At 46.5% G+C, this 25,442-nt stretch overlaps 1 protein-coding gene across 10 annotated transcripts in view; it reads left to right on the top strand.

The window, feature by feature from the left end:
- The window catches only part of garnl3 (GTPase activating Rap/RanGAP domain like 3), a 443,046-nt gene that overhangs the window by 191,457 nt on the left and 226,147 nt on the right, over nt 1–25,442 (top strand). For all 10 annotated transcript variants that reach the window (XM_078226419.1, XM_078226423.1, XM_078226417.1 and 7 more), the window contains one exon: nt 1,227–1,301. In XM_078226419.1, the coding sequence (XP_078082545.1) occupies nt 1,227–1,301 (75 nt within the window). The remainder of the gene's footprint in view (nt 1–1,226; nt 1,302–25,442) is intronic.

Below are 25,442 nucleotides of genomic sequence, written 5' to 3' on the forward strand. Positions count from 1 at the left end.
TCCCTCCCCATTCAGGATTTCTCACCCCCACCCCCAGCGGACCCCCCTAACACTGCCTCCAAACTGAGGCACCCCACTCCCCGCATCTCCTCCCATAAGACCACAAGACATAGGAGCAGAATTAGTCTATCGAGTCTGCTTCGCCATTCAATCGTGGCTGATATTTTTCTCATTCCCATTCTCCTGCCTTTTCCCCTGATCCCCTTATTAATCAAGAACCTATCAATCTGTCTTAAAGACACTCAATGACCTGGCCTCCACAGCCTTCTGCGACAAAGAGTTCCACAGATTCACCACCCTTTGGCTGAAGAAGTTCCTCCTCTGGTTTAAAGGATCACCCCTTTAGCCTGAGGTTGTGCCCCCATTCAGGACTCCCCCCCCCCGCCCCCCCCCCCCGCCCCCCCACCCCCGCCGCCGCCCCCACAACTTATATCTGACCTGACTTGACTCGACCCCCCACTTCGGCCCAAAGACATCCCTCCTCGACTCGACCTGGCTCCATGCCCCTTATCTGCAACCAATGTCCAGCCCTCCCCACTCCGCCCCAACCCCCATTCCGGTGTCGGACTCCCCACACTTCGCCACTGGAGCTGGGGATGCGATTTGCTTCTCCAGTCCCACCTGGCCTGAGTCAGGAAGGTCGGGCGCTTTGGAATCTGTGCGCAGAGATGTGGGTGCAGAGCTGTAACCTGCCACTGATTGCAACTCCGTGAAGGTTACGGCCCAATACAACTATTGTGTAGAATGACACAGTATTCACAGCACAGAAACTAGAATAGCTTCTCCAAAGCCAGCGTCCCTTCACCGGCCTCCCTTTATTGACAAACTCTATTCCACTCGAGAGTGTTTCAGGTACAAAGTCAGAATCCAGAGTGCCAGAATTCCTGACACTCCCATATTTATATACAGATGAAGCTCCCTGATTGGGCTGGCAATTCTGGCCTCAATCAGGGAGCTCATACTCCAAGAGACCTACCTCATGGGCCTCACTGAGGTCATTACAGAAACATACCATTTGGCCAATTTACTGGTTTATGTCAGTATTTCTGATTCACTTCCCACCTGAGTGTTTTAAAAAAAATTATTACCAAGGGGGTTGACGCGATGGAAATGAAATGTTATTTTGCGTGGGACAGTTTTGTAAATCTTTTTAAAGTATGAGTTTCCAACTTTGCCAAGTGTCTGCAGCACCCATTAAAATGAAACTTTTTGTTCCCTCTTTGCAGCTTATTTCTAGTGACGCGGATGGAGCGATACAGAGAGCGGGGAGATTCCGGGTGGAAAATGGATCTAGTGACGAGGTAAGGACCCGTCACTGTGTTTTATGGGGTGGGGGTAATGTCTTGACTTGGATTATGATCACTATGTGAAGATGGTTTCTCTGCTCTTGGTCCATACCTTGTATCACTCTGTTGAAAATGTAATAGTTTGGAACCAATTATTGAAAAAAAGCAAAGGTCACAAAATGTCAACTTTGCAACATTTTCTTTGAGAAGGGACACCGACAGATAACAGATATTGATTTATAAAGAAAAGAAAGTTATCTATTTCTATCGGGCTTCTCACGAGTGCACCAGATATCCGAAAGTGCTTCACAGCTAATGAAATACTTTTTGAAGTGTAATCGATGTTATAATGTTATGATGTGGAGATGCCGGTGTTGGACTGGGGTGGGCACAGTAAGAAGTCTCACAACACCAGGTTAAAGTCCAACAGGTTTATTTGGCATCACGAGCTTCCGGAGTGCTGCTCCTTCATCAGGTGAGTGGAGGGTTCTTCCACAAACCCCAAGAGGCCAACAGTGAACCCAATGAGAAAAAATCCACTCACCTGAGGAAGGAGCGGCGCTTCAAAAGCTTGTGATTCCAAATAAACCTGTTGGACTTTAACCTGGTGTTGTGAGACTTCTTAATGTTGTAATGTAGGACACACGGCAGCTAATTTGTGCAGAGCAAGCTCCCACAAATAGCAGTGTGATAGTGACCAGATAATCTGTTTCTTGTGATTGATTGATTTATTATTGTCACATGTATTAGTATACTGTGAAAAGTAATGTATTTTGCGCACTATACAGACAAAACATACCATTCATAGAGTACATGGGGGAGAAGGAAAGGAGAGGGTGCATTTACAGATAAGGTGAAGAGAAAGATCAGCTTAATAAAGTAAAAGTAAAGTAAAGTTTATTTATTAGTCACAAGCAAGGCTTGCATTAACACTGCAATGAAGTTACTGTGAAATTCCCCTAGTCGTCACACTCCGGCACCTGTTCGGGCCAATGCACTTAACCAGCACGTCTTTCAGAATGCGAGAGGAAACCAGAGCACCTGGAGGAAACCCACGCAGACACGGGGAGATTGTGCTCCGTCTTGTTTCAATGCTTCCCCAAGACGGAGTTGTTTTTTTCTGGCCAGCGAACTTGCGCTGATATTGTGATCCACCGGCTGATGCTCCGTGCACCTGATTTAGACATAGTTAAATAAAGATAAGGCCCCGAATTTCCCGTATTCACCTCGGTAATGCAATTGAAGGGGGTGTGTAAATGAGGGCGACCCACAATTCAACACTGCACCATTCAAGACTTAATACCGTGCAATCTTAAGGCCTACATTTGGCTAATGTGTGATTGTGCCATAAAAGCTGAGCTCTGGGCCCAGACTAGAAGAGGAAAAGTGCATGATGCCATGAGCTCCGTTTTGCCAGAGGCACCCAGATTTGTCCCACTGCTTCGAAACTGTCTCCCTGTGGCCCAGCCACTAGTCTGACGTCAAGTCAGGTCTGAGCCATTATTTTCTCCAGCAATGAATTGGCAAGATTGGGATCAGTCCGCACCGTGTCTCTGATTTCATTCCTTGCTCCACTATAGCCCTGCAATTGAGCTTCATAGAAACTAGAAGCAGGAGTAGGCCATTCAGTCCTTCGAGCCTGCTCCGCCATTCATTATGATCATGGCTGATCATCAAATTCAATACTCTGATCCTGCCTTCCCACCCATATCCCTTGATCCCTTTAGCCCCAAGAGCTATATCTAATTCCTTCTTGAAATCAGACAATGTTTTGATCTCAACTGCCTCATAGCATCAGGGACCCAGGTTCAATTCCCGCTTGGGTCACTGTGCAGAGTCTGCACATTCTCCCCGTGTGTGCATGGGTTTCCTCCGGGTGCACCGGTTTCCTCCCACAGTCCGAAAGGCGTGCTGGTTAGGTGCATTGGCCATGCTAAATTCTCTCTCAGTGTACCTGAACAGGCGCTGGAGTGTAGCGACTAGGAGATTTTCACAGTAAATTCATTGCAGTGTCTACTTGTGACACTAATAAATAAACATTTTTTTAAGCAACTACTTTGGTGGTAGTGAATTCCACAGATGCACCTCTCTCTGGGTGAAGAAATTTCTCCTCACCTCAGTTCATGGTGGCACAGTGGTTAGCACTGCTGTCTCACAGCACCAGGAACCTGGGTTCGATTCCCGGCTTGGGTCACTGTCTGTGTGCATTCTGCACATTCTCCCCATGTCTGTGTGGGTTTCCTCGGGTGCTCTAGTTTCCTCCCACAGTCCGAAAGACGTGTTGGTTAGGTGCATTGGCCATGCTAAATTCTCAGCATTCTCCCCTCGTCGCCGGAGTGTGGCGACTAGGGGATTTTCACAGTAACTTCATTGCAGTGTTAATGTAATGTAATGTACTTGTGACTAATAAATAAAAATAAATTTCTAAAAGGTTTACCCCTTGTCTTCAAACTATGACCCCGAGTTCTGGATTCCTCCACCATCGGGAACATTCTGAATCTGCCTGTTATCCTTCTGAGGTTAGAGTACACTTCACCATCAGTGACAAGGCATTCTTAAGGATTCCCTCACTGAAGTGGCTCAATTGGTAGCATTCGCGCTCTGAATCTGGGTTCAAACCCCACCCTATATTGGACGTGACATCTGGGCTGACACTCCAGTGCTGTATTGAGGGATTGCTGCATTTGGGGTGGCATGGTGGCACAGCGGTTAGCACTGCTGCCTCATAGCGCCAGGGACCCGGGTTCAATTCTAGCCTTGGGTCACTGTCTGTGTGGAGTTTGCACATTCTCCCTGTGTCTATATGGGTTTCCTCCGGGTGCTCCGGTTTCCTCCCACAGTCCAAAGATGTGCAGGTTAGGTGGATTGGCGATGCTAAATTGGCCCTAGTGTCAGGGGGATGAGCAGAGTAAATATGTGGGGTTACAGGGAGAGGGCCTGGATGGGATTCTGGTCGTTGCAGTCTCAATGGGCCGAATGGCCTCCTTCTGCACTGTAGGGATTCTATGATTCATTGTACTGTCTCTCAGATCAGAAATAAAAGCAGTAACCCTAAAGGTCCATGCCAACTTTACATTAATTGTATGTATTTGATGAGCGTTAATTGGGGCTTCACTTGAGTAAACAAAGAATACATATATTGAAACAGAGGGGGTGGTTATGTTGGGAGATATATGCTTGTGATGTTTCACTCTGAAAAATTTAAAGACTGTGTCCACTACTATCCTTCACCAACTGGTTTTCTGGAACTGAAGAATCCACTTGGGTCAATGTTTGTTAGGGAACTTCCACCAGTTCTGAAGAGGGACCTCTGCCAAAACTATCAGCCAACCTTTTCTTTCCCCCGAGGTACTGACAGTTACTATTTATGTCTATTATTTTCTATTTTAGCTTTTAATAGAGTAAATTAGTTTTTCCCATACCGAGAGTTTCTTATCGGCTAACGACTGACTTCATGATATTTATGATGTGGAGGTGCCGGCGTTGGACTGGGATGGGCACAGTAAGAAGTCTCACAACACCAGGTTAAAGTCCAACAGGTTGATCTGGCCATCACGAGCTTTCGGAGCGCTGCTTCTTCATCAGGACTCACCTGAGGAAGGAGCAGCGTTCTGAAAGCTCGTAATCCCAAATAAACCTGCTGGTCTTCAACCTGGTGTTGTGAGACTTCTTACTCATGATATTTGGAAATTGTTACTAGATCGTGAGTAGTTTTAAGAGTGCTAAAGTGTGAACAGGCAATCAGGAACTGGTGACGCTAACAGTCAAATACTGTGGTCAGTTCAGAATGTGTTCCTCCGACTTACATCTGGGATCAGGCATCCTTCGAGCTCTGCTGTTAGGTTGCTTGTATTGTAGGGAGGAATCAGATCCAGTGTTGATGGCAGCTTGAACGTCGATGAAAGAAACATTTGCATTTCTGTAGCATCTTTCACAACCTGAACATGTCCCAAAGCTGACAGAGTAGCTTCGAAGTACAGGTTGCATTTTGAATGTGCTAAACATTGGTCTTTCCATGCTGAAGGGCGGCATGGTGGTTAGCACTGCTGCCTCGCAGCGCCAGGGACCCAGGTTTGATTCCCGGCTTGGCTCACTGTCTGTGTGGAGTCTGCACGTTCTCCCTGTGTCTGCGTGGGTTTCCTCCGGGAGCTCCGGTTTCCTCCCACAGTCTGAAAGATGTGCTGATTAGGTGGATTGGCCTTGCTAAATTCTCCCTCAGTGTACCCGAACAGGCCCCGGAGTGTGACAACTAGGGGATTTTCACACGTAACTTCATTGCAGTGTTAATGTAAGCCTACTTGTGGCACTAATAAATAGACTTAAAACCTCAGCCCCTAACCATTCTCAATGTAAAGCACACCTTTAAGCAGACTCTCAGGTGTACCCAGTTCTAGTGCAGGTACATGCGGGGCAGTTGTATTCTGGGGAGGGTACGTTGGAGAATTAGCTTTTCAATTCATTCATGGTTTGTTTATGAAGTTGACAAATAATCATGTTAACTCCTAGAATTCTTACAGTGCAGAAGGAGGCTATTCAGTCCATCGAGTCTGCACCGACAACAATCCCACCCAGGCCCTATCCCTGTAACCCCATGTATTTACCCTGCTAATCCCCCTGACACTAAGGGGCAATGTAGCACGGCCAGTCAAACTAACCCGCACATCTTTGGACTGTGGGAGGAAACCAGAGCACCCGGAGGAAACCCCCGCAGACACGGGGAGAACAAAGACAGTCAACTGATGACGGAATTGATGGATGTAAAACCTGGCAGCCTCCCAACAGGCTTCATGGGGAGGGGAGAAGAGGTGGGACCCCCTTTGCTGCTGAAGAAATCTTGGTGAGTTGCTGCAATGCGTCCTGCAGGTGGTACACACTGCTGTCTACAGGGTCCTAGGAGTCAATGTTTAGGGGGTGTCGATTAAGCATGCTGCCTTCTCCTGGATGGTGTTGAGGTTCTTGAATGTTGTTGTGGCTGCACGCATCTGAACAATTGGAGAATATTCTAGTACACAGCTGACCTGTGCCTTGTCGATGGTGGACAGGGTTTGAGGAGTCTGGAAGTGAGATAATTCATTGCAGGATACATAGCTTCTGACATGTTCTTGTTGGTGGGTGACTCACTGATGGTAACGTCATTGAATATCAGAGAGAAGCGGTTAGATCGTCTCCTGTTGGAGAGGGACACCGCCTGCAGTGTGACACAAATGTCAATTCTCAGGCCAGGTCAGGTCAGGACTTGCTGGTTGCAGATAAAACCTGCTTTGGCATTTGAGAATGGTACTGAACACTGTACAATTATCACTGAACATCCACGTGTTACCTGCTTGGCCACGTTGTGAACCATCGAACCATAGAATCCCTACAGTGCAGAAGGAGGCCATTTGGCCCATCGAGTCTGCACCAACTCTTCAAAAGAGCAACTTTCTCAGGCTTAAACCCCTCCTCCCATCCTAACCCATAACCCTACGCATTTCCCATGGCTAATCCACCTAATCCACACATCTTTGGACACTAGGGTCAATTTAGCATGGCCAACCAATTTAACCTGCACATCTTTGGACTGTGGGAAACCACTGCTCCCGCAGGAAACTCACGCAGATATGGGGAGAAGGTGTAAACTCCACACCGGCAGTGACTTGAAGGTGGGAATCGAACCTGAGTCCCTGGCGCTGTAAGGCAGCAGTGCTAACCTCTGTGCCACCATGACAAACCTTGGCCATCAAGATTCTGGGATTGGAGTGGGTCTCGAACCTGGAGCTTCTGGCTCAGAGGCAGGGACACTAACCCACTGTGCCACAAGACCCCCTGGAAGCTGTGATGAAGTATATAAAACACTGGTTTGTTTGTCTTTATCTGGAATACTTTGTCTAGATCAGGACACCAGAAAGGATGCGCGGGCACTAGAGAGGGTGCAGAGAAGTTTTACCAGAATGGTTCTGGGAATGAGTTATGGATAGATTGGTGAGGTTGGGCTGTTCTCTCGGCAGGAGGGAAGGCTGAAAGGATATTTGGCAGAAGTGTTCAAAATCATGAGGGGTCTGGAGAGTAGATGGGGAGAAGCAATTCCAGTTCACGTAAGGATCAAGAAACAGAGGACAGTGAATTAAGGTGATTGCAAAAGAAGCAATGGTGACGTAAGAAAAAGCCTTTTTGCACAGCGAGTGGCTAGGATCAGGAATGCACTGCCTGGCAGTGTGGCGGAGGCAGATTCAATCATGACTTTCAAAAGAATATTGGATGATATCTGAAGAGAGAGAACGTGCAGGGCTACAGGGAAAAGGTGGGGGGAGTGGGCTTGCACAAAGTTGAGGGGCTGAATGACCTCCTTCTGTACACTAACCATTCTATGATAAAACACGACACCAAGTCACAGATGGAGATATGAGGTCAAATGAATCTCAAGCTTGGTCAAAGAAGTACATTTTGAGGAGTGTCTTTATAGGAGGAAAGAGATGGAGAGGTTTAGGCAGGGATTCCCTCAGAGAGTAGCAACATTTTGGATTTTACCTGATGTGATGGAGTTAGGGCCATAGATTCATCCAGCGATGTTGTTGAGATATTCCCAGTGCCCTTTTCATTGTTAGTATCTGTCTGTGTGGAGTTTGCACGTTCTCCCCGTGTCTGCGTGGGTTTCCTCCGGGTGCTCCAGTTTCCTCCCACAGTCCAAAGATGTGCGGGTTAGGTGTATTGGCCATGCTAAATTACCCCTTAGTGTCCCGGAATGTGTAGACTGGAGGGATTAGTGGGATAAATATGTGGCATAATGGGGATAGGGCCTGGGATGGGATTGTTGTCGGTGCTGACTCGATGGGCCAAATGTCCTCCTTCTGCACTGTAGGGTTTCCACGATTTCTATGATCAGCTTGTCTGGTTGATAAAACTCTGAGACAGGAGGTGTGAATTGCAACTTCAGCACAGAACCTCGGCTGAGCATTCAGTGCAGGACTGAGGGAGTGCTGCACTGTTGGAGGTGATGCTATTCAGGTCTGACCTCCGGCCCAGATCTCAAAAGTCTGCAAAACAACTTGTCGCGCTATTTAAAGACAAGGGAATTCTCTGGGCGTCCGGGGGAACATTTATCCCTTAATTAGCACCAACAAAAGCAGATTAATTGGCCATTTATCTCACTGCTGTTTGTGGGACCTTGCTGTGGGCAAACTGGCTGTTTGCCCATCTCACAGCAATACTTCAAACATCCTTCCTGGGAAACACTCCACGCTCGCTATCAATCCAAGATTGTTCTATCAGAGCAATGGTGGGATTAACATTTTCTGTGATGGCGGGGCAGAATGACGATTCACAATTCTATTTTTCCTGTGCGGGGGGTTACTTTTAATGGGGTTGAGAGGATTAACAATGTTCCTGGTTCCCAGGACAGTTACCCTGGCTAAATAGAATGAGGAGAGAAATATAAACTACACCATACAATTATAAAGAGGTGTAGGAGTAGAGCGATCCAGAGGTTTATGTGCACAAGTCTTTGAATGTGTGGCAAGACAAGTTGAGAACCTGGTTTAAAACCGCATCCAGATGCTTGGCTTTCTAAGTAGAGACACAAGAGGACAAATGCTAGTGAAAGGTAAAGTCGCCATAGTCCCAGGTGACCATAGGCTGAGCTCCCATTTGAGGGGGAAGAGCTGACTTTTTTTTATTCATTCATGGGACATGGACGTCGCTGACTGGCCAGCATTTATTGCCCATCCCTAGCTGCCCTTGGAGGGCAGTTGAGAGTCAACCACATTGCTGTGGCTCTGGAGCCACATGTAGACCAGACCAGACAAGGACAGCAGATTTCCTTCCCTAAAGGACATTAGTGAACCAGATGGGTTTTTCCGACAATCATTTCATGGTCATCAGTAGATTCCTAATTCCAGATATTGTTTATTGAATTCAAATTCCACCATCTGCCGTGGTGGGATTCGAACCCGGGTCCCCAGAACATTAGCTGAGTTTCTGGACTAGTAGTCTAGCGATAATACCACTAGGCCATCACCTTTCCTCCTCAGTGGTGGTGATGTAACCTGAGGATCATAGCAATATAGAAAATAGAAACAGGAATAGGCCATTCGGCCCTTTTAGCCTGCTCCGCCATTCATTTTGATCATGGCTGATTGTCAAAATATCCTAATCCTGCCTCCCCCCCCCCCCCCCCCCCCGCCACCCCCCATATCCCTTGATCCCTTTAGCCCCAAGACCTATATCTAATTTCTTCTTGAAATCACAATGTTTTGGCCTCCACTACTTCCTGTGGTAGTGAATTCCACACATTCACCACCCTCTGGGTGATCACACCCGAGGGGAGGGGGAAGGTTGAGAAAGTGGGGCCTTCGTGAATAACCTCAGCCGGTACGGGAATTGAACCCACGCTGTTGGCGTCACTAACCGGCTTTATCAAACACTGGTTAGGCCTCAACTGGAATACAATGGCCGGTTCTGGGAACCGCACTTTCGAAAGGATTTCAGTACCTTGGACAGAGCGCAGAGGAGCTATATACTACATTAGCACCAGATGTGAGTGACTTAGGCAATGCAGAGAAACAGGAGATGCTGTGGTTTTTCTCCTTAGAACAAAGAAGGCTAGGAAAAGACTTGATAGCAGGAAAGAATAACTGAGGTGCAGCTGTTTCCTGGGACAAAGAGGTAGAAGCTGTGTGGCAGAGAGGTCAGTAACATGGGGGGAGGGCTTGTGCCTGGGATGGGTGGGGGGGTGGGGGAGGGGTATTTAAAGTAATGAGAAGATCCAGAGGGGAACTGAGGTGAAATGTTATCATCCAGAGGGTGGTGGGGCTGTGGGACAGACTGCCCGAAAGCGTGGTGGAGGCCAACACCCTTGTCACAGTTAATAAATACTTGAATATGCACCTGAAGTTCAGAGACTTACGGCGCGATAGAGCAAGAGCTGGAACATGCAATTGGCTGGAGAACTCATTTCCAGCCAATACAGACATGTAGGGCTGAATGGCCACCTTCAGTGCTGTACGTTTTCTATCTTTCTAGGTAAGGGTCAACAACCAGGCCACATAGATTTATGTAACTGACAAAAGCAATGCCACAGTAAAGGATCTACTGGGAAACAGTGATCATAATATCATTGAATTTCATATTACATTTGAAAGTGACACATTCCAATCGGAAGCAAAAATCTTTAAATTTAACCAAAGACAATTACATAAGTATGAGGGGTTGAACTGGCTGAAGTTAATTGGGTAGGCAGTGGTGTTGTGGTATTGTCACTGGACTAATGATCCAGAGACCCAGGGCAAGATCTGACCATGAAGCCATTGTCGACTGTCGTAAAAACCCATCTGGTTCACTGATGTGCTTTACCCAATTTGGCCTACATGTGACTCTCAAATGCCCTCTGAAATGGAGGGCAGTTAGTGATGGGCAATAAATGCTGGCTTAGCCAGCAATGCCCACAACCCCACAAATAAATTTTAAAAAATAGATGGTATGGAGGAAAATGAAGAGTGGGGAACATTTACAGGAGCAGTACAGAATGTTCACCAAAAATACATTGCAGTGGAAACCAAGTCCATGGCTCACTCAGGAAGTTAAACATGGCAGTAAGAACAAGCAGTAACAACTCGAAGAATTGGGACTGTTTTAGCAAACCGCAAAATGCCACCAAAAAGTTGATAACAAGGGGAATAAATAGAAGCTAGCCAGAAAAATAACAACAGATTGCGAAAGCTTCTACAAGTACATAAAATGGAAGAGAGTAATGTATCAATGTTCGCTAATGATACCAAGCTGGGGAAGATAAGTTATCAGGAGGACACAGAGGCTGTTAAGCGATTGAGAAAGGTTAAGTGTGCTGTAAGATGGCAGATGGATGATAACGGAGGGAAGTGTAAAGTTATTCACTTTGGTCGTAAGAAAAGCAGGATACTTTTCAATGGTGTGAAATGTTTAAGTGTTGGTGTTCAAAGAGACTTGAGTGTGCATGTATGAGGAATGTGGAAAGTTAGCATGCAGGTACAGCAGGCAATTAGGAAGGTTAAATAACTCCTCGGAGACCGGTATCCCTTCACTAGATTCCCTTTATTTACAAACTCATCTCCACTCCTAAGAGTGCTTCAGGTACAAAGTCAGAATTTGGAGTGTCAGTAGATCTGATACCCCCTCATTATATGGACAGGTGAGACTCCCTGATTGGGCAGGCAAGCATTATCCCAATCAGGGAGCTCATACTCCAAGAGGCCCACCTTATGAGGTCATTACAGAAGGCTAATGGCATTTTGGCCTTTAATGCAAAGGGATTGGAGTACAAGCATTGCTGGAATTGTACAGGGTTTTGCTGAAGCCACATCTGGAATACTACATGCAGCTTCGGTCTCCACTTTTGAAAAAGGGATATACTTACATTGGAGATGGCGCGGCGAAGATACACTAAATTGGCCCCTGAGATGAGGAGGGGTTTGTCTTATGATGAGAAGCTTAGCAAAATGGGCATATATTCTCTGGCGGTGAGAGCTGATCTAATTGAAACCTACAAGATGCTGAAGGGGTTGATATGGTAGATGCTGAGAGGTTGTTCCTGGTGGTTTGGATGTGCAAAGCATGGGGGTACAGTCGCAGAATAAGGGGCTGATCATTTTGGACTGAGATGAGGAGAGATTTCTTCTCTCAAAGGGTTGTGAATCATTTAAATTCACTACCCCAGCGAGCTGTGGATGCTTCATCATTGAATATATACAAGGCTGGAAGAGACAGATGTTTGGTCTCTCGGGGAATTAAGGGCATGGACAGAGTGGATAGTCAGAAGCTTTTTCCCAGGGTGGAAGAGTCAATTACCAGAGGGCACAGGTTTAAGGTGCGAGGGGCAAGGTTTAAAGGGGATGTACGAGGCAAGCTTTTTACGCAGAGGGTGGTGGGTGCCTGGAACTCGCTGCCAGAGGAGGTAGTGGAAGCGGATAGGATAGTGACTTTTAAGGGAAGTCTGGACAAATACATGAATAGGATGGGAATAGAGGGATATGGTCCCCGGAAGGGTAGGGGGCTTTAGTTCAGTTGGGCAGCATGGCCGATGCAGGCTTGGAGGGCCGAAGGGCCTATTCCTGCGCTGTAATTTTCTTTGTTCTTTGTTCTTTGATCTGGGAAGCGGGTGGGAAAATGGAGTTGAAACCCAAGATCAATCATGATCCTATTGAATGGTGGAGCAGGCTCGACGGGCCGAATAGTCTGCTCCTGCTCTTGTGCTCTTTGCTCTAGTTCCAACCATGCAAAATTAAGAAGCACTGTGTTCGGGGACAGGATTTAGGATTTCTAGACTCATCCGCCATTTTGACCAGGAAGGAGGGGTTCCCGGTTGTTAGGAAAACCTGGATCTCGGTGTGGAGAAATTTATTTTGCTTTCTCTTGAAAATTCCATCCATGTGGTTTGGTATCAGTTGTTTCTCATTCTGGAAGCACTGGCTAGGATTTTCCAGCTGGGATGGAAAATTTGGCGACCCAACAAAACATCCATTGACTTTCAGCGGGAAGGTGACAGGAAAATCCCAGCCACTGTGTCAATCTAATCAGTCCCATCCTTTCATAATGTTCAACACCTCCATCAGATAGCTTCAAATTCCAGATCGTTTTGATGAAAAGAGCCCCAATCTTTCAAGTCTTCCTTCATACATTCCTCACAGCAGGCACCATGCTAATGGACTCTGCTCAAGCCTTAACATCTTGCTTAGAGTGCGGAGCTCAAACATGCGCTCATTCTCCAACTGAAGTTTTACATTGGCTCACCATCACTCCTTGCCTTTTCCCTTTGGAGAAGGAGCCTGAAATGCCATTGGCTCCTGTTTACAGCCTCAATGTTGTGCAACCATTTGCTCTTCCACAGCGTTAAACCTCCTTTCATTCATGGTGCGGTTGCTGCCATCTATTTTTATATCACTCAGGCCAACATTAAATGTCATGGTCCACTTTTAAACCCATTCCCTCATCTTCTCAACATCTCCACATAACTGACTACTCCTCAAGCTTTGGTGACTTCTACAGGTAGGGAGGGGAGGCCCGGGGAGTTGAACGAGATGAATACCTTCCAATCCCTTATCTCTCACTTGTAATGGGAGCTCAGTTACGTTGAAAACAAATGGGCGGCACAGCGGCACAGTGGTCAGCATTGCTGCCTCACAGCGCCAGGGACCTGGGTTCGAATCCCGGCTTGGGTCACTGTCTGTGCGGAGTCTGCACGTTCTCCCCGTGTCTGTGTGGGTTTCCTCTGGTTTCCTCCCACAGTCCAAAAGACGTGCTGGTTAGGTGCATTGACCATGCTAAATTCTCCCTCAGTGTATCCGAACAGGCACTGGAGTGTGGCGACTGGGGGATTTTCACAGTAACTTCATTGCAGTGTTAATGTAAGCCTTACTTGTGACATTAATAAATAAACTTAAAAATAAAGATTCAGCGTCTGTTTGCCTTCATAAGCATGGATAGAATGAACAGACTAACTTTCTTGCGGTATTATTTAACGTACGTTTTACAGAATCATTGGGTTCCGCCCGCGAATTAATGCCGCTGTAACTTGTTCTCCCATTCAGGTCCCAGCTGGTCCCTAAGTGCTTTCATTGTGAGTTTCAGTGAATCTGGCTCCATTCACCACAGTTCAGATAAGTAGCTCTTATAAAGAAATGACCTTAGAACCACACAGACAAGAATCAGACTCTCGAGTGGGTCCCACTGAAACCTCTTGAACAATAGCAGCTTCGCTAGGGTTGGCACTGCTCTCTCCTCCAGCTCACAAGGTTGCTTGTCACTCCAGGATTTTAGCTCACACAAGCCGGCCTTGCGCTCCGGCACAATCCTGAGGGATCCCGGCATTGTTTGACGAGATGTTAAAGGAGGACCTGTCAGCCTTTTCCTAACTGCGGCCTTTGTCAGCGAAGAGCTGGGAGTTCTCCAGAGTTCTGGCCAACAGTGTAATAAAAAAACAGAAAACTCTGGAACTACTCAGTAGGTCAGGCAGGTCTGTGAAGAGAGACAGAGGGAGGGGCCGCTGGGATTTTCCTGTCTCGGCCGCTGGGATTTTCCTGTCTCAGCCGCTACGATTCCCGTAGCACCCGGAGGAAACCTGTGTCTGCATGGGTTTCCTCCGGGTGCTCCGGTTTCCTCCCATAATCTGAAAAATGTGCTGGTTAGGTGCATTGGCCGTGCTAAATTCTCCCTCATTGTACCCGAACAGGTGCCAGAGTGTGGCGACTAGGAGATTTTCACAGTAACTTCATTGCAGTGTTTGTAGGCCTATTTGTGACTAATAAACTTTTACTTTATATAAACACAATTTCATTTTCATAGAATCCCTCATGCAGAAGGAGGCCAATCGGCCCATCGAGCCTGCACTGACAACAATCCCACCAGGGCCCTGTCCCCGCAACTCCATGTATTTACCTTTCTAATCCCCCTGACACTAAGGGGCAATTTGCCATGGCCAATCAACCTAACCCACACATCTTTGGACTGTGGAAGGAAACTGGACCACCCGGAGGAATCCCACGCAGACACGGGGAGAATGTGCAGACTCCGCACAGACAGTGACCCGAGGTCGGAATTGAACTCGGGTCCTTGGCGCTGTGAGGCAGCAGTGCCAACCACTGTGCCACCCATGCCATTCATCAGTGCTGATGAACAAGATGGATGGGTTGGAGTTGGCCACGTTTTCTCATCACCATCAAACTCTTTTCCTCCTGTCTCCCAGTATAAAGAGAACTGTTTCAATTCGATCTTTCACAGAATCATGGGATCATACAGTGCAGAAGAGGCTCTTCGGCCCATCGAGTCTACACCAACACATCAGAAACACCTGAACGCCCACCAATTTACCAGCCCTTGGCCCATAGCCCTGAATGTTAGTGACATGCCAAGTGCTCATCCAGGTACTTTTTAAAGGTTGTGAGGCAACCCGTCTCTACCACCCTCCCAGGCAGCGCATTCTAGACCGTCACCACCCCCTGGGTTAAAAAGTTTTTCCTCACATCCCCCCTAAACCTCCTGCCCCTCACCTTGAGCCTATGTCCCCTCATGACTGACCCTTCAGCTAAGGGGAACAGCTGCTCCTTATCCACTCTGTCCATGCCCCTCATAATCTTGTACACCTCGATCAGGTTGCCCCCTCAGTCTTCTCTGCTCCAGAGAAAACAACCCAAGCCTATCCAACCTCTCTTCATAACTTAAATGTTCCATCCCAGGCAACATCCTGGTGAATCTCCTCTGCATTCCCTCCAGTGCAATCACATCCTTCCGATAATGTGATGACCAGAACTGCACACAGTACTCTAGCAGTGGCCTCACCAAAGTTCTATACAACTCCAACATAACTTTCCTGCTTTTGTAATCTAGCCTTGATTGATAAAGGCAAATGTCCCATATGTCTTTTTCACCAGCCCACTAACATGCCCTTCCGTCTTCAAAAATCTGTGGACAAACTCGCCAACGTCCCTCTGCTCCACAGAACTTCCTAGTGTCATGCTGTCCTTGTAAAATTAGTCCTTCCAAAGTGTATCATCTCACGCTTTTCAGGGTTAAATTCCATCTGCCACTCGTCCGCCCACAAGCTGGTGTCACAGTTTTAATGTCAACTCCCTACCTAACCAGTCCAGTGCCTAGCTGGAGAGCAAGTGTAACTCCAGGATGCCACTCTCAGACTTGGGTTCGGGGGAAGATGTTATTAGGTGATCTGAGGTTTGGTCAATGTTTCTGGCGGGGTTTTGAGGTGCGACTTGGCCACGTTGGCCATGTCCAGTCGGTATTCTATTGAGGGTTGTCCACACTCTCCGGGGTTGATTAAAGCCTGGTTGTTGAGTTTTTGGGGCAGAGACGGTGGGTGGGATTTTCCTGCCGGCAGCACCTTTCAATTCCACCAACCATGCACCCTGCCCGCGGGTCTCCCAGCAGCGGGGCGTGGATTCATTGGGAAATTCCATGGACAGCGGCGGGACCAGAAGATTTCATGACCGGTCACCTCCTGCCGCCGTGAAACACGTCGTGAGGGGAGCCAGAGAATCCCGCTGAGTATGTTTGTTTGAAAGAGTGCTCTCTCCTCCGGGTTCTATCGATACTGTGGTCGGTTCAGGCACGATGGGCTGAATGGCTTCATCCTGCACTGTCGGGGTTCTGTGATTCTATTCTATGATTCTATGGAGTTGGATTTGTGTCCAGAGAGGGTTTCATACAGCCATGTGGCTAGTTGGGTGGGGGTGGGGGGGTCTCTGTGAATGGGGGTGTCCAAGTTGCTGCTAATACGAGTTATTTCTCTGCGTGTTGCTGCGTCCCATCACAGAGAGGGAGGGGCAATATCTGAGAGCATTGGTCACCATTGAACTGGAGTTGACCTCACATCTCCAGACATTATCCTCATGACTGAATGAAGTTGTGGATCAGTGAGTTTGGTGTGATGACTTGAGGTCCATTGGAGTGTTTCACTGACAGGAGATCATGGGGCCTGAACTTGCTCGGAGTGGCAATCAGAGTTAAGTTGCCGCTCTGTGCCCAATTATTGGTGATATTTCTTTGTCCAGTCTGTCTCGCCTGACCTTCCAGTTCAGACGAGTATGATCCAGGCAGCACAACATGTCCCTAAGGCCCAGTGTTGGAATACGGGTGAGTTAGGGAGAAAGGGCCACGCTCCATTTTTTACAGAACTAACTGCAGTAACCACGGCGGGGGATGGGGGATGGGGGGGGGGGGGGTGGGGGGGAGGTGTGATGTGTCTCGGCAACATTAACAGTGATTGGTCTTGTACACAGTTCCTGTCAGCAACTGTTAATGTCCCAGCTCTGTATGACCCACCTTACAGGAGCTCTCCCTTATCGCACCTACAGTGTACCCCCATCTGGAACTTCATATAAAATGACGGACCTCATCAAATAACATTCAAATTCACTTTGGGAATGTTTCTGAACAGTTTTTGTTTCTCTCGGTTGGATAAGTTTTTTAAAATCTCTGAATCCTTGGTTTCAGGCGATTGGCATCCAAGCCCCTTCTCTGGTACATAGCTCCAGTATGCAAAAACATTCTGATGCATCTGAGGGAATGTCTTGTAATGGAGATGGTGACACAGTGGTTGGCACTGTTGCCTCACAGCGCCAGAGACCTGGGTTCAATTACCTGGCTTGGGTCACTGTCTGTGCGAAGTCTGCATGTTCTCCCCGTGTCTGCGTGGGTTTCCTCCGGGTGCTCCGGTTTCCTCCCACAGTCCAAAAGACGTGCTGGTTAGTGCATTGGCCGTGCTAAATTCTGCCTCAGTGTACCCGAACAGGCACCCAAAAGATTAGGGGATTTTCACAGTAATTTCATTGCAGTGTTAATGTAAGCCTATTGTGACAGTAATAAATTGTGACGTTAGTGTATCTTTAAGAGTTTTTTTAAAAGTGCTATTCACCTGATGAAGGAGCGGGGCTCCGAAAGCTCGTGATTCCAAATAGACCTGTTGGACCTTAACCTGGTGTTGTGAGACTTCTTACAGTTTTATTTAAATCATGTTCTCAGTACTTCTCAGCTTTCATTCTGGCACCGGGTTGTCTACGATGAGTCCTTTTATTGCTCCTTAAGTGGCTTAAATGGGGGTTGTTTATTTTTACTTTGGGAATTAGTTTTATGACCCTGCATTGTCAGGAGGAAGAATGTTTGCAGGGCAGGTGACAGGAACTCCTTCATTAGCAGTTCTGAGCTGCAGGTTTTAATTTTTAGAAGGGACATCAAGCTGGAAAGAAGTGTCTCCCTCTCCCTGATTTTGGGAAATTCTGCTGGTTTAGCTGAAAGTCTTCCTGGAGTGGAAAATCTGACGGTGGCTTGACCAGAGAGTTCCCCTGGTGTCCTGGGAAGCTGTTCTGACTTCAAACTGTTCTGAGTGTTTCAAGAAAACTGCAGCATTCATCCAAAGGACTCAGTTCCAGTATTGCGTGAGCATTAGTCTTTGCTGCGTTAAAGGGTTTTGTCTAAAGGAAGTTTGGTTTTGATTGGAACATATTAGATATATTTGTTAAGTGTTATACATTATTGTGGTTGTTTTGTTTTTGTTTGTCATTGATAAAGGTTATTGCTAATTTTCTTTCCATACATGTTAACTATATTCTTAAATAAACTTTGTTTGGTAAAAGCTCCCTAGTGGGTTTTTTGAATCATACCCGAGGTGAGACATATCATGCTTAACCTAGCCAAATTCAAGGTGCAAAACTTATGATCCATAAAGCATTCATAAAGCACTATGGAGTTTCTGACCTGAACCATAACAAAGTTAACTTTAAAACTTTAACATGCAACTGCGAACATTTGAGCATTGGAATGATGTTTGGGGTGGGGGCGGTTTGGGTATGAATGCTCAACATATGAAATATCTTTGAAGCAGTCTGTCAGGATTAAAGCATTTATCTATGCTTTCCATTCAAAGATTTCATTTGGTAACCAAATAATTACTGCTGGTAAATACCTGGTGATGATGCCCGCAGTCACTTAATTCAATTTCTTTTTATGTTCGAGAGTTTGGAGAGGTAGTTCATCAACTTCCTTCACAGAGCCATCTTGTACCCAAGTATGCAACTAAATTGTGACCTCTGACATGGTTAGTTGAATGGAAAGTGTTGATTTTTTTAATATGGGCACCATTTATTATCCATCCCTTGTTGTCTGAGGGCAGTTGAGAGTCAGCCACATTGCTGTGGCTCTGGAGTCACACGGACCAGGTAAGGATGGCAGATTTCCTGCCCTAAAGGACATTAGTGAACCAGATGGGTTTTTCCAACAATCGATAAAGGTTTCATGGTCATCAGTAGATTTTTAATTCCAGTTTTGTTTTTACTGAATTCACATTTCACCGGCTGCCTTGGTGGGATTCGAACCCGGGTCCCCAGAACATTAGCTGAGTTTCTGGATTATTACTCTAGCGCAGTGGTTCCCAAAGGGTGCGGCGCGCCACACTGGTGCGGCGAGAGAGGATGGCAAGTGTGGCGGGAAGATTCAAGGACAATCAAAGAAACATTTAAACATGGTTTAAACAAGCATTGTTTTATACTTTCTGGATGTCCCATGATCATATTATAAAGTAGTTGTGTTCTATGTTATGAATCAGGCACTGCTAGGAGTTGTTTTTTTCTGTTTTTGAATGTATTTCTTATCAATAAATAATTCAGTGTGGCGTGAGCAAATTTTTATTCCGAAGGTGCGGCCCAGTGGAAAAAGTTTGGGAACCATTGCTCTAGCGATAATACCATGAGGCCATCGTCTACCCATTTGCCAGGGGGATGGGGTCCTATGTAAGGAGTCCGAGAAGGAGGGAGCAAGGACAAAATGTGGGGAGAATGTTCCAACTACCTCACAAACCAGGAAAAAGGTTAAAAGGAAGGAGAACTCAGGAGATGTTATTAATGGAAGTGTTAGAATTCAAAAAGTACAAAAACTAGCATAAGGGCACTTTATCTGAATGCTCGTAGCATTCAAAACAAGGTAAATGAGTTGACTGCACAAATCATTGCGAACGAGTATGATTTGGTGGCCATTATAGAGACATGGTTGCAGGATGGTCACGACTGGGAGTTAAATATCCAGGGGTATCAGACTGTTCGGAGGGATCGACAGGAAGGGAAGGGAGGTGGTGTAGCTCTGATATTTAAGGATGACATCAGGGCGGTAGTGAGAGATGATATAGGTTCTATGGAAAAGAATGTGAGGTCATTTTGGTAGGAATAACAGCAAAATGGACTATTATTTAAATGGTGAAAAATTGCAGCATGCTGCTGTGCAGAGGGACCTGGGTATCCTTGTGCAAGAATCACAAGGAGTTGGTTTGCAGGTGCAGCAGGTAATTAAGAAGGCAAATGGAATTTTGTCCTTCATTGCTAGAGGGATGGAGTTTAAAAACAGCGAGGTTATGTTGCTGCTGTATAAGGTGCGGGTGAGGCCATACCTGGAGTACTGTGTGCAATTTTGGTCTCCTTACTTGAGAAAGGATATACTGGCACTGGAGGGGGTGCAGAGGAGATTCACTAGGTTGATTCAGGAGTTGAGAGAGTTGGCTTATGAGGAGAGACTGTGTAGACTGGGGCTATACTCATTGGAATTCAGAAGAATGATGGGAGATCTTATAGAAACATATAAGACTGTGAAAGGAATAAATAAGATAGAAGCAGGGAAGTTGTTTCCACTGGCGGGTGAAACTAGAACTAGGGGCCTCAAAATAAGGGGGAGCAGATTTAGGACTGAGTTGAGGAGGAACTTCTTCACCCAAAGGGTTGTGAATCTGTGGAATTCCCTGCCCAGTGAAGCAGTTGAGGCTACCTCATTGAATGTTTTTAAGGCAAGGATAGATAAATTTTTGAACAGTAAAGGAATTAAGGGTTATGGTGAGCGGGCGGGTAAGTGGAGCTGAGTCCATGAAAAGATCAGCCATGATCTTATCGAATGGCGAAGCAGGCTCGAGGGGCCAGATGGCCTACTCCTGCTCCTAGTTCTTCTGTTCTTAATTTACAGTGGTAAACATGACACCCGAGCTTGGCCAAACATTCTCGCGACAGAAATTTGTGTCCCGCGCAAGGTTTTTTCATTAATATTTAGATTTTGCTGATGCCTTGGGTTTGTGATGGAATAGTCAAGGGACATTCTTCTAGTAATAAAATTGGGAAATGTTATTCCAGGAGGCTGACTGCCGATGAAGAGAGTATCCACTGGGATTCACTCGCCTGTTATGTTAATGTTTTAGCGTGCAATATTTATAATGTGTACAAAGGAACATAACATCTCAGTACTCGGGAGTCAGCATTCAGGAATTACACTTGAAGAAATGAGAGGTTTTCCAGGTTAATGCCCAGAAAATCAAACGTACACAACATGCTGCTGGTTGTGAAGCTTACCAAATAATTCACATTGAATAATGTAAAGACAAAGACTGTCAAAGTGTTTGGTTGGTTAATCTTTCAGTTCACGTCATGACTGGCCTGGGCACATTCTGTGTTGATACATTTTGCGCATATCAATACATTTATTATTTTCTAACCTTGCACATGTGTACCAGGAGGACTTGCTCACCTATTGTTTAAAGTTTATTTATTAGTGTCACAAGTAGGCTTACGTTAACACTGCAATGAAGTTATTGTGACAATCCCTTAGCTGCCACACTCCGGGAAGACTGAATTTAGCATGGCCAACGCACCTAACCAGCACGTCTAACCGGAGCACCCGGAGGAAACCCATGCAGCCACGGTTAGAACGTGCAGACTCCGCACAGACAGTGACCCAAACCGGGAATTGAACCTGGATCCCTGGCGCTGTGAGGCAGCAGTGCTAACCACTGTGCCACCCTGCCGGCTGCACACAATGGATGGGATTTTCCAGCTGTGCTCACTCCAAGACCGGAAAATCCTGCCCGAGGTCAGTGTACCTTTGCATGGTCCATGTCCCGCCCGCTACGATTCCCGTGGTGGGCGGGATGGGAATACTTTGCCCAATATGTCTCGTGTACATATTGTACACAATGTGGGCAAGATTTTCCAACTGTTCCTGCCAGTGGGATCTTCTGGTCCTGTCAATGGCGACCCCCCCCCCACCCCCCCCCCCCGCCGCCGGGGGTCCCCCAGCAGCGGGACAGCACGGGGGGGGGGGGGTGGGTGGCGGTGGTGGGGGCAGTGTGCGAACAACCCTGTTAACAGAGGCGGGACCAGTAGATCCTGCCACTGGCCAATGGCGGGCTTCCTCTGCTGCCACAAAACACACTGCGGGCGGATGTCGAAAATCTCACCCAAGGAACAGGTAAACCAAAGAGTCTCAAATTAGTGAATGGGAAAAGTGCAATCTGATCCAATATTAATAACAATTGCTTCCAGTTTAAATCACGCAAGCTGTGGGGCAATTTAAAGCAAGGAGTTTTTCCCATCTGTTATGGTTCAGGTCAGAAACTCCACAGTGTTTTCTGAAGCCCATCTGGATCATACATTTTGCATCTTGAATTTGGCTAGGGTAAGCATGATAGGTTCCACTTCAGGTATGATTCAAATAACCCACTTGGGAGCTTTTATCAAACAAAGTTTTTTTTAAAGAATATAGTTACCTTCCATTGTAATAAAATTAGCAATAACTTTTATCAATTATAAACAAAAACAAAACAACCACGATAATGTATAATCCTTAACAAAACTTTCTTTAGACAAATCCCTTTTCACAGGTTTAACACAGCAAAGACTAATGCTCACGTGATACTGGAACTGAGTCCTTTGGATGAATGCTGCAGTTCTATTAATACACTCAGAGCCGTTTGAAGTCAGAACAGCTTCCCAGAACACCAGGGAGAATCTCTGGTCAAGCCACCAACAGCTGATTTTCTACTCCAGAAAGGTTCACAGCAGAATTTTCCGAAACCAGGGAGAGAGAGAGAGTGACATTTCTTTCCAGCTTGATGTCCCTTCTAAAAACTAAAACCTGCAGCTCAGAACTGAAAACGAGAGCTCCTGTCACCTGACCTGCAAACATTCTTCCTCCTGACAATGCAGGGTCATAAAACTAATTCCCAAAGTGAAAATAAACAACCCCCATTCAAACTCCTGAAGGAGCAATAAAATGGCTCCTAGTAGACAGCTCGGCATCAATGAGATCAGATAAGGCTGTGAGCATGATTTTTTTAAAAATCTCTTAAAGGTACACTAACATCACATGCCTCGACAGTTGCTCGATGGAGGCCTTGTCATTGTGTATCGTTGTGCATCAGCTCACATGTTGGAGTTAGCACTGCTGCCTCACAGCGCCAGGGACCTGTTTCGATTCCCAGCTTGGGTCACTGTCTGTGTGGAGTTTGCACATTCTCCCCCTGTCTACTTGGGTTTCCTCCGGGTGCTCCAGTTTCCTCCCACAGTCTGAAAGACCTGCTAGTTAGGTGTATTGGTCATGCTAAATTCTCCCTCAGTGCACCCAAATAGGCACCGGAGTGCTTAAGTTTAGTTAATAGTGTCACATTAACACTGCAATGAAGTTACTGAAATTATTGCCAAATAGTGCCAAATGATGGGCAGTTTTGTATTATGGAATCACCAAAATTCATTTTATATAAGATTCTATACCCAAAAATGGAAGAGACACTTTAAAGTTTAAAGTGTATTTATGATTGTCACAAGTAGGCTTACATTAACGCTGCAATGAAGTTACTGTGAAAATCCCCTAGTCGCCACACTCCGGTGCCTGTTCGGGTCCACTGAGGGAGAATTTAGCATGGCCAGTGCACCCTAACCAGCACGTCTTTCTGACTGTGGGAGGAAACTGGAGCACCCGGAGGAAACCCACACAGACACGGGGAGAACGTGCAGACTTCGCACAGGCAGTGACCCAAGCCGAAAATCGAACCCGGATTCCTGGCGCTGTGAGGCAGCAGTGCCAACCACCGTGCCACCCAGTGGCGGCGAGAATGGCGACTAGGGGATTTTCACAGTAACTTCATTGCAGTGTTAATGTAAGCCTCCTTGTGACATTAATAAATATATTTTAAGCTTTAAAACTTTGAACTTTAAATTGGTCAAGATTTAGTAAAATGATCAAAGGCACCAAGTTGAATCTTGGCCCATCTTCCAGAATGAACCAAAGTCTGCAGCTGTGCCTCGGACCTGTGTTTTGTGCATCAGATCAGTTCCAGCTGGGTTGCCATAATCATGCCTCAAGGTCCCAGATATTGTATTGTGGGAAATCATCTGATTTGACTTCAGGAGATAACTGATTATAACGAATGTTCAGATTGTTTTGAATAACTAGGTGTAAGTCTTCAATTATTTGAATACAGTTCTACCCACGCATGTCACCATGTTGGGGACCATTCTAATTCTGTTGACATAAGTAGATTGCAGGCTTTGTGAGTTCCGATAAGTTGCAGCTTATCTGTTCCAGTCATGTTGTTAGTGATGAGTACTGAATCACAGTCTTTCTATTGTTTATCCCTCGTACACAGTTATCCCTTGATGCAGTTTTGAATGCACTTTACAATCAAGGCTATTATGTTTGCATTGCACATATGGTCCAGACAGTAGTCCCTGTCATACGTGTAGATAAGGACCTGTTGACATGGTAATAAATACTGTCAGGAGATGTTTTAGCAAATTGTTGAATTACGTGTGCCAGAGTTTATGTCAACACTTCTTATATATTCTCTGGAAAGGCCAACATTTACTATCATAGAATCACCTCAGCGCAGAAGCAGGCCATTCAGCCCATCGAGTCTGCAGGACTCTCCAATGGAGCATCCCATCCAGACACTATCGATTTAACCCCATATATTTACCCTACTAATCACCCTACCCTACACATCTTGGGACACTAAGGGGCAATTCAGCATTGCCCAATCAACCTAACCTGCACATCTTTGGACTGTGGGCGGAAACTGGAGCACCCGGAGGAAACCCACGCAGACACGAGGAGAATGTACAAATTCCACACAGACAGTAACCCAAGGCCAAAGTGAACCCAGGTCCCTGACGCTGTGAGGCAGCAGTGCTAACCACTGTGCCACCGTGCTGCCCTACCTGTCCCGAGTATCCCGTGGTGAGCCATCTTCTTTAATCGCCACAGTTTGAGTGGTGAAGGGACTCTTGGAATGCTGTTAGGTAGAGTTCCAGGAATTTCAATCAGCCACAACCTATATCCGTCTCCGAGCAGAGGAAGATGGAAGTGGTCGCGTTCCCAAGCATTGATGCTCTGTCCTTCTAGTTGGCAGAGGTTACATCTTTGGGTGGTGCTGATGCATTGCTGCTGTGCAGCTGATAAAACGCACACACTGCTACACTGGTATGTTAATTGTAGAGGGAGTAGATGACCAAGGTGGTCAAGTGATTGCCAATCAAGTGACTGCTTTATCCTGGATGGTGTTGAGCTTGCCTCAGTTCTGTTGGAGCTGCGTTCATCCAGGAAAGTTCCATCACACTCCTGAGTTGTTAAAGGTGCAGAGGCTTGGAGGCATCATGCACCGCAGAATACCCAGACTCTGACCATAAGACCATAAGAAATGGGTACAGGAGTAGGCCATTCGGCCCCTCGAGCCTGCACCACCATTCATGACTGATCCAGCATTACTCAGGCCCACTTCCTGCCCTTTCCCTGTAGCCCTTGATTCCTGACTGAGCAAAAATCTATCTATCTCAGCCTTCAATATACAAAAGGACTCTGTCCTCACAACTCTCTGCAGCAAGGAGTTCCAAAGACTCA

Source organism: Mustelus asterias, chromosome 13 (assembly GCF_964213995.1).
Source record: "Mustelus asterias chromosome 13, sMusAst1.hap1.1, whole genome shotgun sequence".
Lineage (NCBI taxonomy): Eukaryota > Metazoa > Chordata > Chondrichthyes > Carcharhiniformes > Triakidae > Mustelus > Mustelus asterias.